Here is an 11,796-nt window from a genome sequence, read left to right on the forward strand (position 1 = left end):
AGGCGCGGTCACTTTAAAAAAGAAACAGTTGTCCAATTTATAACACTCAATAACTTTAAAATCCATTAATGATTTTTATTTTATGGAAGGATTTTTGAATTACATTATTAGTTTAAAGATCAGCCTAAAGAAAGCGGGATACCTTTCAAAATTTTAAATTTCTCTGAAATTCTTTAAATAACGAGTTGATTTTTAACGAAAATAAATTCTTTATAAAGTTGTTTTTATGCCGTTAATCACCTATTATCTTTTTGTTAGTTTTAAAAACGTTAGTTATTAAAAAATTAAACAAATACATGTGAAACCTTGCATATTCAAAGAGAAAAAAAGAGAAAAAGGTTATATTTATACAAACAAATCTCTTCAAATATACACATATTTTATCATTGTTAATCAATGTTGTTAATCAATGTTATCATTGTTAATCATAATCAATGTGTGTGTGTGTGTGTGTGTGTGTGTGTGTGTGTGTGTGTGTGTGTGTGTGTATATATATATATACATATATACACACTCGTATTCATTTGTAAAGGAAGTTCTTAGTTTAAAACATTGAGAGATAATTTAAACAAGAGTTTAAACAACAGTGATAATTCAGGTAGTATTTACAACTGTAAATACAATAATAAATACTCAACAGGGTGCATCAAAAGAAGGTATGCCACTATTAAATACCCAAATACCTTTAAGCATTAGTGCTTTGGATCCCAAAAGAAAGAATAGGATTGTGCAACAATTATCTCAGAGTTGTCTTATTTTTACTCCTAAAGCTGTGATTGTTACTGGCCACTTTTTTTTTTACTAAGTTATGATTTCAGATCTTAAAACCACTTTAAAAGATAATAAATCACAAGTAACATTAGTGATATTATATTTTTGTGAAAAAAATTCAATTTAATTATTACTCAAGTACAAAATTAATAAAAATTTGTTAATTTCACCTTACAACTAATCTTTTTGACTATTGTTTAATAAAAATATGAAAGCTAGATCATTTCGAAATAACTATAATTTATATAGCAATAAATACAAAAATAAGTGAAATTTATAGCTATTTCAAATATATTTCTGTAAATAAAAGTAAATTAAATAAAACTCCATAAGGGAGATGATGAACTATCTACAAAAAGCTACAATGGTTTATGTAGTCTTCAATGTCCTATTTACTTTGAGACCATCATTTTCACAAACTCTAAAAATAAAAAAATAAAGTTTTTTATAGTACAATTATAGCAAACATTACAACATAATATCAGTCTTTTGTGTTTAAAAAAACAAATGTAAAGATTTTTATTTAAATTACCATCATAATTCACTTGTCCATCCCCATCTATATCAGCTTCTTTTATCATTTCATCAACTTCCTCAGCAGTTAGTTTTTCTCCAAGATTTGTCATGACATGTCGCAACTCAGATGCACTTATAAAACCATTGCCATCCTTGTCAAAAACTCGAAAAGCTTCTTTAATCTCTTCCTCTGAATCTGTGTCTTTCATCTTCTTTGCCATCATTGTTAAAAACTCAGGAAAATCAATTGTACCATTGCCATCAGCATCTACATCATTTATCATATCTTGAAGTTCAGCTTCAGTCGGGTTTTGGCCTAAACTTCTCATAACTGTACCAAGTTCTTTAGTGGTAATTGTGCCATCACCATCTTTATCAAAGAGAGAAAAAGCTTCCTTAAACTCAGCAATTTGTTCTTCAGTGAGAGTATCAGCCTAATTAATAAACAATATATGTATAAAAGCTGTTTTTACCATATTAAACACACACATTAACATATCTGTCTGTTTGTATAAGTGCATAGAACTTGTATCCTTGGGGTCACATTCATGTTATATATATATATATATATATATATATATATATATATATATATATATATATATATATATATATATATATATATATATATATGTATATATATATATATATATATATATATATATATATATATATATATATATATATATATATATATATATATATATAAATTAGTAGAAAATGACTTAGCAAAAATTTTTCTCATTTTACACTATATTTCATCAACAATGACTCATCAGAAAATTTTCCGATGAGTCTTTGTTGAAGTGATTTTGTATTAATTTATAATTGCTCTATTTCTTTAAGAACATTGAGAACTCTATTTTGTAGAATACATTTTAAAATTGTTTATATATATATATATATACATATATATATATATATATATATATATATATATATATATATATATATATATATATATATATATATACATATATATATATATATATATATATATATATTTCTTTACAAATGAAAACGCAAGTAAATAAAAAGAAGTTAGATAAGTGTTTTTAAATTATATGTTACTACTTTTTGCTAGTTTATCTACTTTATTCCCTTCTTTTTTTGTAGAATATGTCAACTTAATATACATAAAAGCTTTGCTAAACTTAATATATACATATATATATATATATATATATATATATATATATATATATATATATATATATATATATATATATATATATATATATATATATATAACGTGAATGTTACCCCAGATAAAACTTTTTTTGTGTATAAACTATACATAATTTACATAATTACTGTACAAAAATGTACACATAAATATATAAAAACGTATATAATAGCAATAGTAAATATATAATAATCTTAAATTACTATCTTACTTTTATTAGTGTGTGTGTGTGTTTGTGTGTGTGTGTGTGTGTGTTTGTGTGTTTGTTTGTGTGTGTGTGTGTGTGTGTGTGTGTGTGTGTGTGTGTGTGTGTGTGTGTGTGTGTGTGTGTGTGTGTGTGTGTGTGTGTGTGTGTGTGTGTGTGTGTGTACATGTATATATGTATGTATATGTGACAATAGTAGTAAAAAGAATAATTATAACATTTTAAAATAAAATGAAGTATTTTTTCAAGTAAATTTTATCCATTCTAAACATATATTTTGCCCATCCTTATAATTGATTAATATATAATAATTTACAAACACTACATTAAAATAAAAAGAAATGTATTCTTAAGCAATGTAAAATACCAAAATACCAAAATATTTATTTTTACGCTTTAAACACGCAACAAATAAAAACAGATTTGCATGGTCATGTTTGCATTGCAAGAGTAAAAAAGTACGTCAAAGTGTCATTAGCGACATTCTGAATTTTCATTTGTGATGTCTTTAAAACTAGTTGTTGTCGTCAGTATTACTTAGACGTAACACTTTATTGTAATTTTTTACCCAAAATACAAAATTTAAAACAATTTTATTGGTCTGATAAATTGACAAATAAATATGAACTCATACCTACATAAATACTACCAAAACAAGTTACAACTTACCATAACTGTTTGATATTATATATCCCGACGCAGAGACAACGCTAACAACGCCGTTGAACGAGTGAATGTTTCAAAGCTGAAGAAGTAAAAAATATTTTTAAAGCATGAATGTCCAAAGAAGGCAAGCGATTTCAATAAATGTTTTTCAAACTTTTTATGAATTTCAATTGGCTTAACTTAACAACCAATGAACAAAGTAAATAAATGGAAGGCTTACGAAAAAGAACAGCTTTTCAAGTAACGTCAAGCAGTTAAAAATAAAAGAAAAAAAAACTTTTATAGAAATAAAAGCATTTAATTAGAAAATACACTAAGTTAAACAATTAGGATTTTCGTTTTTTAATTCATTTTATAAATCTTTTATTTTTTTATATAATATTTTAAACTAAACTTTGTACAATTTTTGCTTCTGCAATTTAATAACTCATGAATTTAAAATATTAAACAGTTATAGTAATCGCCTAAGTTTTATCTCGTTGATATGATATTTATGTTGATCAGTTTTTAGGTTTTTTATTTATTTATACATTTATCTTTTATGCGCATCGATTGATCTATTGAAATGTTTTATTTCCACGTTACTTCAAGATAATAACTTAAAATATCATGGATATTATTGATGAATTATATATGAATGATAAACTATCTAATTCAAAGATAAAAAGTTTTTTCAGAGTATGTCATTTAGAAAATCCTTTCACATAAATTTATAGCTCCTTAAGTTAAGTATGCATCAAAGTTCATTATTATACGTTATTATTATGCGCAAGTTAATTACAACGCTAATGTTGAATACCATTGTGACAGGGCCGACGACACCAGGGGGCCGGGAGAATGCAAGTGTTCCTCACTTTTTTTCTTAAGGACCTTATTTATTTTAATTTATTTTTTATGAAAAATCTAGATTTTATTTAGAAATTGACGGTTGTGCCCCTTCGAAATCCGTGTCCACTTCGAAATCCGTGTCGTCGGCCCTACGTGATAAGAAAAACTGCTGGACCTAAGATGCATTTAAGTGGTAGGAAACGCTCACCCAATCTCTGGATTTTTTTTAGTCTCAATTTCTGTTAACTTCTTTAAGTTATAACCCTAGTAAAACGAGTGAACCATTTATTATTATTTTATTCACAATGATGAGCGTGAATAAACTAAAGTAGCACGTAATGTTAAAAATCATTTGCAGCGTTTAAAACTTTTAAATTTGATTTAGAAGCGTAAAAAATGTAAAAAAAATGTTTTTGTTTTTAATTTGTATGTAAATTTATTACTGGTCAACCAAAATAAAAAAATTACCTAATTTTACGTTTATTTACATGAATTATTTTCTTTTCTTTTTATTCTTTAAATAAAGATGCAAAGGTTTTAAACACTGATGATGATTTTTTGCATCTTAAGCTAACTTAAACTAATTTATTTAACATTAATGTATATTTCTTAATATTTAAAGTGATTTTTTAAAAACTCTTTTTTCAAATTCATTACTAATTTTTATTTGTATTAGATTAGACTTGGACAACAATTTCATTAGAAATCTTGTTTTTATTTGTATGAAGTGGGTGGTTACGAATAATTTCAGCCGCGGGTTTAAGAAGAGTTGATAACCATGGGGTTTTACTTTATAATATTTTGACAACAAACATCAAGACTGAGTTGTTTTAAATCCCTCGACTCCAACTTTATATGCATTAGTTAAACTAAGCAAAAATGATAATCCTTGTCTCTAAAAAAGGTCTTTGCATTATTTTATAGAGAATTATACTTGAATTTATTGCAAGCGTTTTTATCTTGTTTATAATATTAGACGTTTTTATTTAAAAAAAAATTGAACTAATTATGTTACTTTATTGCTTGACTATATTTTCTCCGATGCCAAAACCTTTTGAAAAGCTTGGTGAGAAAATTTTAGTTGATGTGGGATGTTTTATTGATTGTTATATTGATTGGTTGATTAGTTGTTCGTTATGTTGATTGGTCTATAGATTGATTGTTTAGCTGATCGGTTAACTGATTGATTGTTTTGTTATCGGTTGATTGATTAAATTTTGAAACTAAACATTTCCAGATGGAAATTTATTAGAAACGGAAACGTCTTTAGTCTTAAAGTGGCTTAGGAAAGACCACAAGTACAATAATAAAAATCAAACATCAAAACTGCGATTTCAATGTGATTTTAGGTTAAATCGTTTATCTTTTTTAATGATAAAAAAACATCAATAAATAACATAACTCTAAGAATATTTTTTTATTAAACTTAAAAAATCTTTTTTTTATTCTTTTGTTACAAAAACGAGAGCAGCAGGAGTTTTCCTTTTTCGCTATATTTGCTTGGCTATAATAAAATAAATAATTAATCATAAAGTAAAATATATGATAATTTATGTATGTAGTTAAAAATCGACACACCTTGTCAGTTTAAAATTAATTCACCTTGTTAAACAACATTTATTATCTGTTTAACAATACTTTACTGTGCTGATCACAGTGTTTTGTGTAACTCGGTAATTTCATTGTAAGTATCAACCGGAATAGATGATTCAAAAATTTAAGATCATAATTTAATGTCAAAGTTGTAACTTTTTTGTATGTGTGATTTCTTGTAAAGTACTTTTATAGTTTGCCCTGCTATTCATTTATTTCAGAATTTAAAATTTTTTAAAGCATCTTAAATAAAAAAAAACTTTTAATTTTTTGAAAGAATTGAAACAATAAAAATACTTTTTTCAACATTTTTTATTACAAAAGTGACCACAGATTCAAATTAATTTTTAACATGTCTTATTACGAAAGTTATCACATATTCAAATTATTTTTTAACAATTCTCATTACAAAAGTGACCACAGATTCAAATTAATTTTTAACATGTCTTATTACGAAAGTGAACGCAGATTTAAACACTTTTTGAACAAAAATTTAAAACAAAAGTTGTAACTTTTTTTTTTTTTTGATTTCATGTAAAATACTTTTATAGTTTGCCCTCCTATTCATATATTTCAGTATTTAAAACTTTGAATGTATCTTAAATAAATAAAATGCTAATTTTAATTTTCTGAAAGAATTTGAACAATAAAATTACTTTTTTTTTTTTATCAACTCTTGCTTTAACATCTCTTATTACGAAAGTGATCACATTTTATAACATTTCTTATTACGAAAGTGATCACAGATTCAAATGATTTTTTAACAACACATTACGAAAGTGACCGAAAACTCAAATTATTTCGAGGTAGTAATGTAGTAATTATAATATACACTTCATTGATTCTAACTTTAAAAGTAAATCTAAATATTTATACAATTTTGTTCTATAAATGAAATAGGTTCTAATGTATTTGAACTTTACATCTAAAAAAAGTTTTCTTATATAATAAAACTATATTATAAAACTTATAGTAAATATTTGAATTTTTATATCCAAAAATAAATTTGGCTTTCCCCTCTTCCTAATAGCTACAACTACTTACATGCACGGAAATCTGTAACAAAGTTTGGAAAATTTACGGAAATTTGTAGTGTCAACAGGTGACGAAGTATTTTTTCGGTAGAGCTGTTAGGAAGTACCTTTTTTAATTTTTGTTTTCTGAGTACTAAACTACAAATATAAAACGTGAAAAAACATTTAAATTCAGGAAAAGATTTTTTATACTTAAATATAGATTCAGTATCGCAAAGTTATTTGCTTAAACAAAAAAAGTTTGAAAATAATTTTGATCATAATGGCTTTTTATTTTATCGGATCATGCGCATTTTTTTGCTCTATTAACAAATCAATTGGGGTAATATTGAAACATAAGAATTTAACAACGGTTAAAAACGATCGGCTGGTGAGAAACACTATTTGTTCACTTATCCATTCCACTATTTCGTCGATCGGAACCGTTTTATGGTAAGGTTTCTTTTGTTTCTGTGCTTAAAACCGTTAATAACTAAATATTTATATGCAACAAGTTTTTTAAATAGAATTGATATTTAAAATTTACCCAAAACGCAAATCTTTTTGTTTAGCTATGTTGAAACGCCAACACTCTCTCAAAACTTTATAAACACTTCATCAAAACTTGCACACTTATTACTGCTGTTCTCTTCAGGTACATAATATTGGTTTTTTAACGTCCGAGTTGTTGTTAATATTATTTAAAGTTATTAAATCGTAAAAAAGATAAAACTTAATAAAAAAATATTATTAACCTATATCTTACTTAGTTGTAGCTCGAAGTCTTATTATACCCGTTTCCGTTTCAATTAACATGGTAACTGAAATGGAAACGGGCATGGACTCTTTGAGATACAACTGAACAATTATTTAAGTAATGCATTACTATGGCTTCGGTGTTTAAGTGAGCCAAACTCATTTTATAAATCACCATTTTTGAAAACACTTATATAATCCTAAACTAAATGTGCTTATAGTGTTATATTAAAAAAATATATTATTCGGTATATAGTACTTTCTTTTTTTCAGTATATAGCCTTTTTTTTTTTTTTTTTCAGATTATTCAAGTTTATTCTTTGTATTATATAAACAAAATTTATTGGTGCTAGTTTTAAATATAATCAAAACATACCAACAAATGTGACAACCAACCCCATAGAATGTGACAACCAATGCCGTGGGTGGGGTTGGTTGTCGCACGGAAGAGGTCTTTTGCAAAAAATATTTCACTCAATGTCATAAAAATATTTTAATAGTTACCGGAAATAGTAAAATTACTTTTGTTCAAAGTTTGGCATTGATTTGATGAAAAATAAAAGCAGAGCAGTCTAAAAATGTAAAAAGTATAACAACCAACCCCGCTCTCCCTACACAAAACAGGTTTTTTTATATTTAAGTTGTTCCAATTATCTTTTACGTTTAAGCGATCGTTTTTTACAGTAGAAAAAAGTTATATATAAAAATTATGATTTATTAACTTATTTTTTCTTGAGGTAGGTTACTTCCTATATGATATAGGAGATATGATAATGTATGATGGTGGTAATCAATTGGTTGTCATTGCACACCATGCACTGGTAAGCAAACTTGGTTTTAATAAATCTTTTTTTTCTATAAAAGTGTTTTATATATATATATATGTATTTATATATATATATATATATATATATATATATATATATGTGTATATATATATATATTTATTTATATTTTTTTTTTTTTTTTTTTTTTTTTTTTGCCGTTAAATAATATATACAGTTTCGAAACTCATAAATAAAAATAAATATTGGCGGGGCAAGAAGAAGACTAATTTAGCCTTATCATCGAGCCTTATTCTCACGTATTTACAAAAACCGTAATATTTAAATATCTATAGTTAACAAACAATTTATAAAAATAGAATTAAAACATAAAAGTAAAATAGATAACAATTCGTTGTCTTTTAAAGAAAAATTTAAAGAATAAAAATTTAAGGAAAGAGTAAGATCAAGTGAATAAGAAAAAATACAAAATATTATCATTTGCTTAAAACTTAAAAATTTAAACTAAGATTTAAAAATAAAAAGTAAATAAATTAATATACACCATAAAAATAACATAAATAAATTAATCTACTTCATAGAAATAACGTAAACAAATTAGCAAACGCCATTCCCAGGAAAAAAAGTTTTATAGCAATTTCTATAGAAATTGATAGACATTCTATAGAAATTCTATAGAATTCTATAGAACTTTTATAGACCATATGTTCCAAAAGTTTATAGAAATTCTATAAAACTTTTTTTCCTGGGTAGAGGGAATACCATAATTAAAGTAATAAAAAAAAAATGTTGATACACTCAGTGACAATTTTTGTATTAATTATTTTTTGTATTTGAGTTTTAATTAAAAAAAACATTTAAAATCGGATTTATTAAAATCTATAAGGAAGAATGTTTTGATTCATTTTTAAACTGCTCTATACTAGTTTTATAAGTATTTACAATTTTGGGAAACATTTTCTACAAGTCCACGATAAAGAACTGAATATGAAGTTAGTTTTGAATTATATTTTGGGACAACAAAGTTGTTCTTTGAAAATTTTGTTGGATATTTATGAACTATTTTGTCAAAATAGGATTGAAATATTTTAGGAGATATTCCTATATTTGTTTTATATATGAACATTAAAACTCGGTGTAATTTGATTTGATATATATTTAATGCTCCAAGTATACGCAGAAGAGGCTCACAAGATAGAGTTCTATTAGCTCCAAAAATTATTCTGCATGCGTGTTTTTATTTACAGTACAATTTTTTTAATTTTGTACGGTTTGTGCAATATTGCAATATTGTAATAAATTAAATAATAATGAATAAATGAGAAATATAAACTTTTTAAAAAACTACTGTTTAAAAATGGTTTAGTCCTATATATCATTGCTAAATTTTTGGATATTTTATTTTCAATACTTTTTATATGTAAACTCCAACGTAAATGTTCATCTAAGATTACGCCTAGAAAGTTTACTGAGTTTTCTCTTTTAAAGTTAGTGTTATTGATTATTAGATTAGGCAATTTGATGGGAATTTTTTTTGATTTATTAATGATTAATTTTGATTTGATTTTATCCACATTTAGAGAAAGTTTATTACTTTTAAACCACTCATTAACTTTCGATAATTGTTCGTTTGTTGTATCAAATAGTGTAATTATATCACTATGGGAATAAAAAAGATTGGAGTCATCTGCAAAAAGAATACAATTTAATAGGTCTGGTTCTAAATTTAAATCATTAATATACACTAGGAACAACAGTGGTCCTAAAATAGAGCCCTGGGGAACCCCACAAGTTACGGCAGTCGGAAATGTTTGTTTTTGTTCATAAACTATAAATTGTTTTCTATCAGTCAAATAACTTTTGAACCAAAGTAAATTGTTATTTTTTACACCATAGTGTTTAAGTTTTTTTATTAGTCTATTATGATTAACGGTATTGAAAGCTTTTGACAGATCAATGAAAACTCCTAAGGTAAAGTAGTTACTACTGAACCCACTTGATATTTGATTTACTAGTTCAATCACTGCATGCTCCGTTGAATTTTTTTTTTGAAACCAAATTGTTTTGAATACAGCATGTCGTTTTCTGATAAGTGATTAAAAAGCCTATTGTACATTATTCTCTCAAGTAATTTTGAAAAACAAGGTAAAATAGATATAGGCCAAATATTAGAGATATTTGAGTCATCTCCGGACTTAAATATCGGCGTGATTCGTGCAATTTTTAGCTTTTCAGGGACGATACCTGTTTTAAATGAAAGATTAAATATGTGAAATAACGAGGGTTCTATTATATTATATATACTGATTTTACAACATTAACGTTAATTTTATCAAATCCAGCACTTTTGTTAGTTTTAAGGTAAAAAAAGGTGGTTTGCAATTCAATTAGTTTTAAATTAGGTTCATCCATAAACTTATCGTATTTTTTTAATGGTGCTGAATTCATAGGAATTTTTAAAGCCGAATTCGGACAGCATTAGTAAAGAAGTTGTTTAGTTTTTCAGCAATAATTGATTTATCATAAATTGTGTTTTTATCAATTGTTATTTTTTTTGGCAGAATGTTTCTCGCATAATTATTTTTTCCTATTATATATATATATATATATATATATATATATATATATATATATATATATATATAATATATATATATATATATATATATATATATATATATATATATATATATATATATATATAGTATATATTTAATAATCTATATTATTAACTGTGTTTTTATAATAATGATATATTTTAGGCAATTATGTTCTATGCAACTTGCATGAAAAATAATCATTGCATTGGGTTTGCTGTGTTTTCCCTTGTTGCAGAGTATAGCAGTGTGTTTCTACACATTCGCCGTTTGTTAATAATCGCAAACATGCGAAATTCTTGCATCTATACGACGATAAAGTATTGTCTTATTGCATCTGTGTTAGTGTGTCGCGTTGGTGGATGCCTATGGATGTGGAAGCACTTAATTTATAATTCAACCAATTCGATTAGCAAACAGAATTTGCTTATTGGGGTTCTTGCGTTACTCTATATTACACCAATGAACATAGGTATGATGCGACGTTTGTGGATTGTTGATTTTCAATCTCAAAGAAAAAAGACTTTAAATAAAAAATTTTAGTTGATTTTTATTCAATTTTTGTTTTAGCGCAATAACTTAAAGAATAAATTATTATTTACTGAAATAATTTGTAGCATAAATTATTTTACATTTTTACTAAAGTACTCATAGAAATATTTGTCTGTTTAATTATTCATAGGAACGTATAAATAAAAGCTAAATGAAGGTTGCTAATGAATATTTAAATAAAAATGTCGAATTAAAAAACATTGTTAGTTAATAACGCAGAAGATTAGCATAAAACTTGGTAATAACGCAGTAGATTAGCATAAAAAATGACCGAAATTGTGCACAAGTGGATAAAAGCATGAAAATTGTACCAACTACTCATAAAGCT

General features: G+C 25.2%; 2 protein-coding genes across 2 annotated transcripts; one reads left to right on the plus strand and one right to left on the minus strand.

The window, feature by feature from the left end:
• Positions 1–1,039: 1,039 nt before the first annotated feature.
• LOC100200547 (calmodulin-A) lies at positions 1,040–3,522 on the minus strand. Its single transcript, XM_065790679.1, has 3 exons — positions 3,348–3,522; positions 1,304–1,721; positions 1,040–1,192 (listed from the first exon to the last, which is right to left on the minus strand). Exons 1-3 carry the CDS (start codon positions 3,348–3,350, stop codon positions 1,164–1,166), a joined length of 450 nt encoding a protein of 149 aa, XP_065646751.1. The 5' UTR covers positions 3,351–3,522; the 3' UTR covers positions 1,040–1,163.
• A 1,777-nt stretch (positions 3,523–5,299) lies between these two features.
• On the plus strand, positions 5,300–11,575 carry LOC100197005 (TLC domain-containing protein 2). Its single transcript, XM_065790678.1, has 5 exons — positions 5,300–5,521; positions 6,796–7,231; positions 7,351–7,433; positions 8,276–8,355; positions 11,082–11,575. Exons 2-5 carry the CDS (start codon positions 7,062–7,064, stop codon positions 11,457–11,459), a joined length of 711 nt encoding a protein of 236 aa, XP_065646750.1. The 5' UTR covers positions 5,300–5,521; positions 6,796–7,061; the 3' UTR covers positions 11,460–11,575.
• Positions 11,576–11,796: the final 221 nt, after the last annotated feature.

Source organism: Hydra vulgaris, chromosome 02 (assembly GCF_038396675.1).
Source record: "Hydra vulgaris chromosome 02, alternate assembly HydraT2T_AEP".
Lineage (NCBI taxonomy): Eukaryota > Metazoa > Cnidaria > Hydrozoa > Anthoathecata > Hydridae > Hydra > Hydra vulgaris.

Bases quoted from the DNA above. Each gene is read 5' to 3' on its own strand.
- LOC100197005 (XM_065790678.1), top strand. From the start codon at position 7,062: ATGGCTTTTTATTTTATCGGATCATGCGCATTTTTTTGCTCTATTAAC. The intron at 7,232-7,350 runs GTAAGGTTTCTT...CTTTTTGTTTAG, and splicing joins TCGATCGGAACCGTTTTATG to CTATGTTGAAACGCCAACAC. The intron at 8,356-11,081 runs GTAAGCAAACTT...GATATATTTTAG, and splicing joins TCATTGCACACCATGCACTG to GCAATTATGTTCTATGCAAC.
- LOC100200547 (XM_065790679.1), bottom strand. The intron at 1,193-1,303 runs GTAATTTAAATA...TTTTATTTTTAG, and splicing joins TGGACAAGTGAATTATGATG to AGTTTGTGAAAATGATGGTC.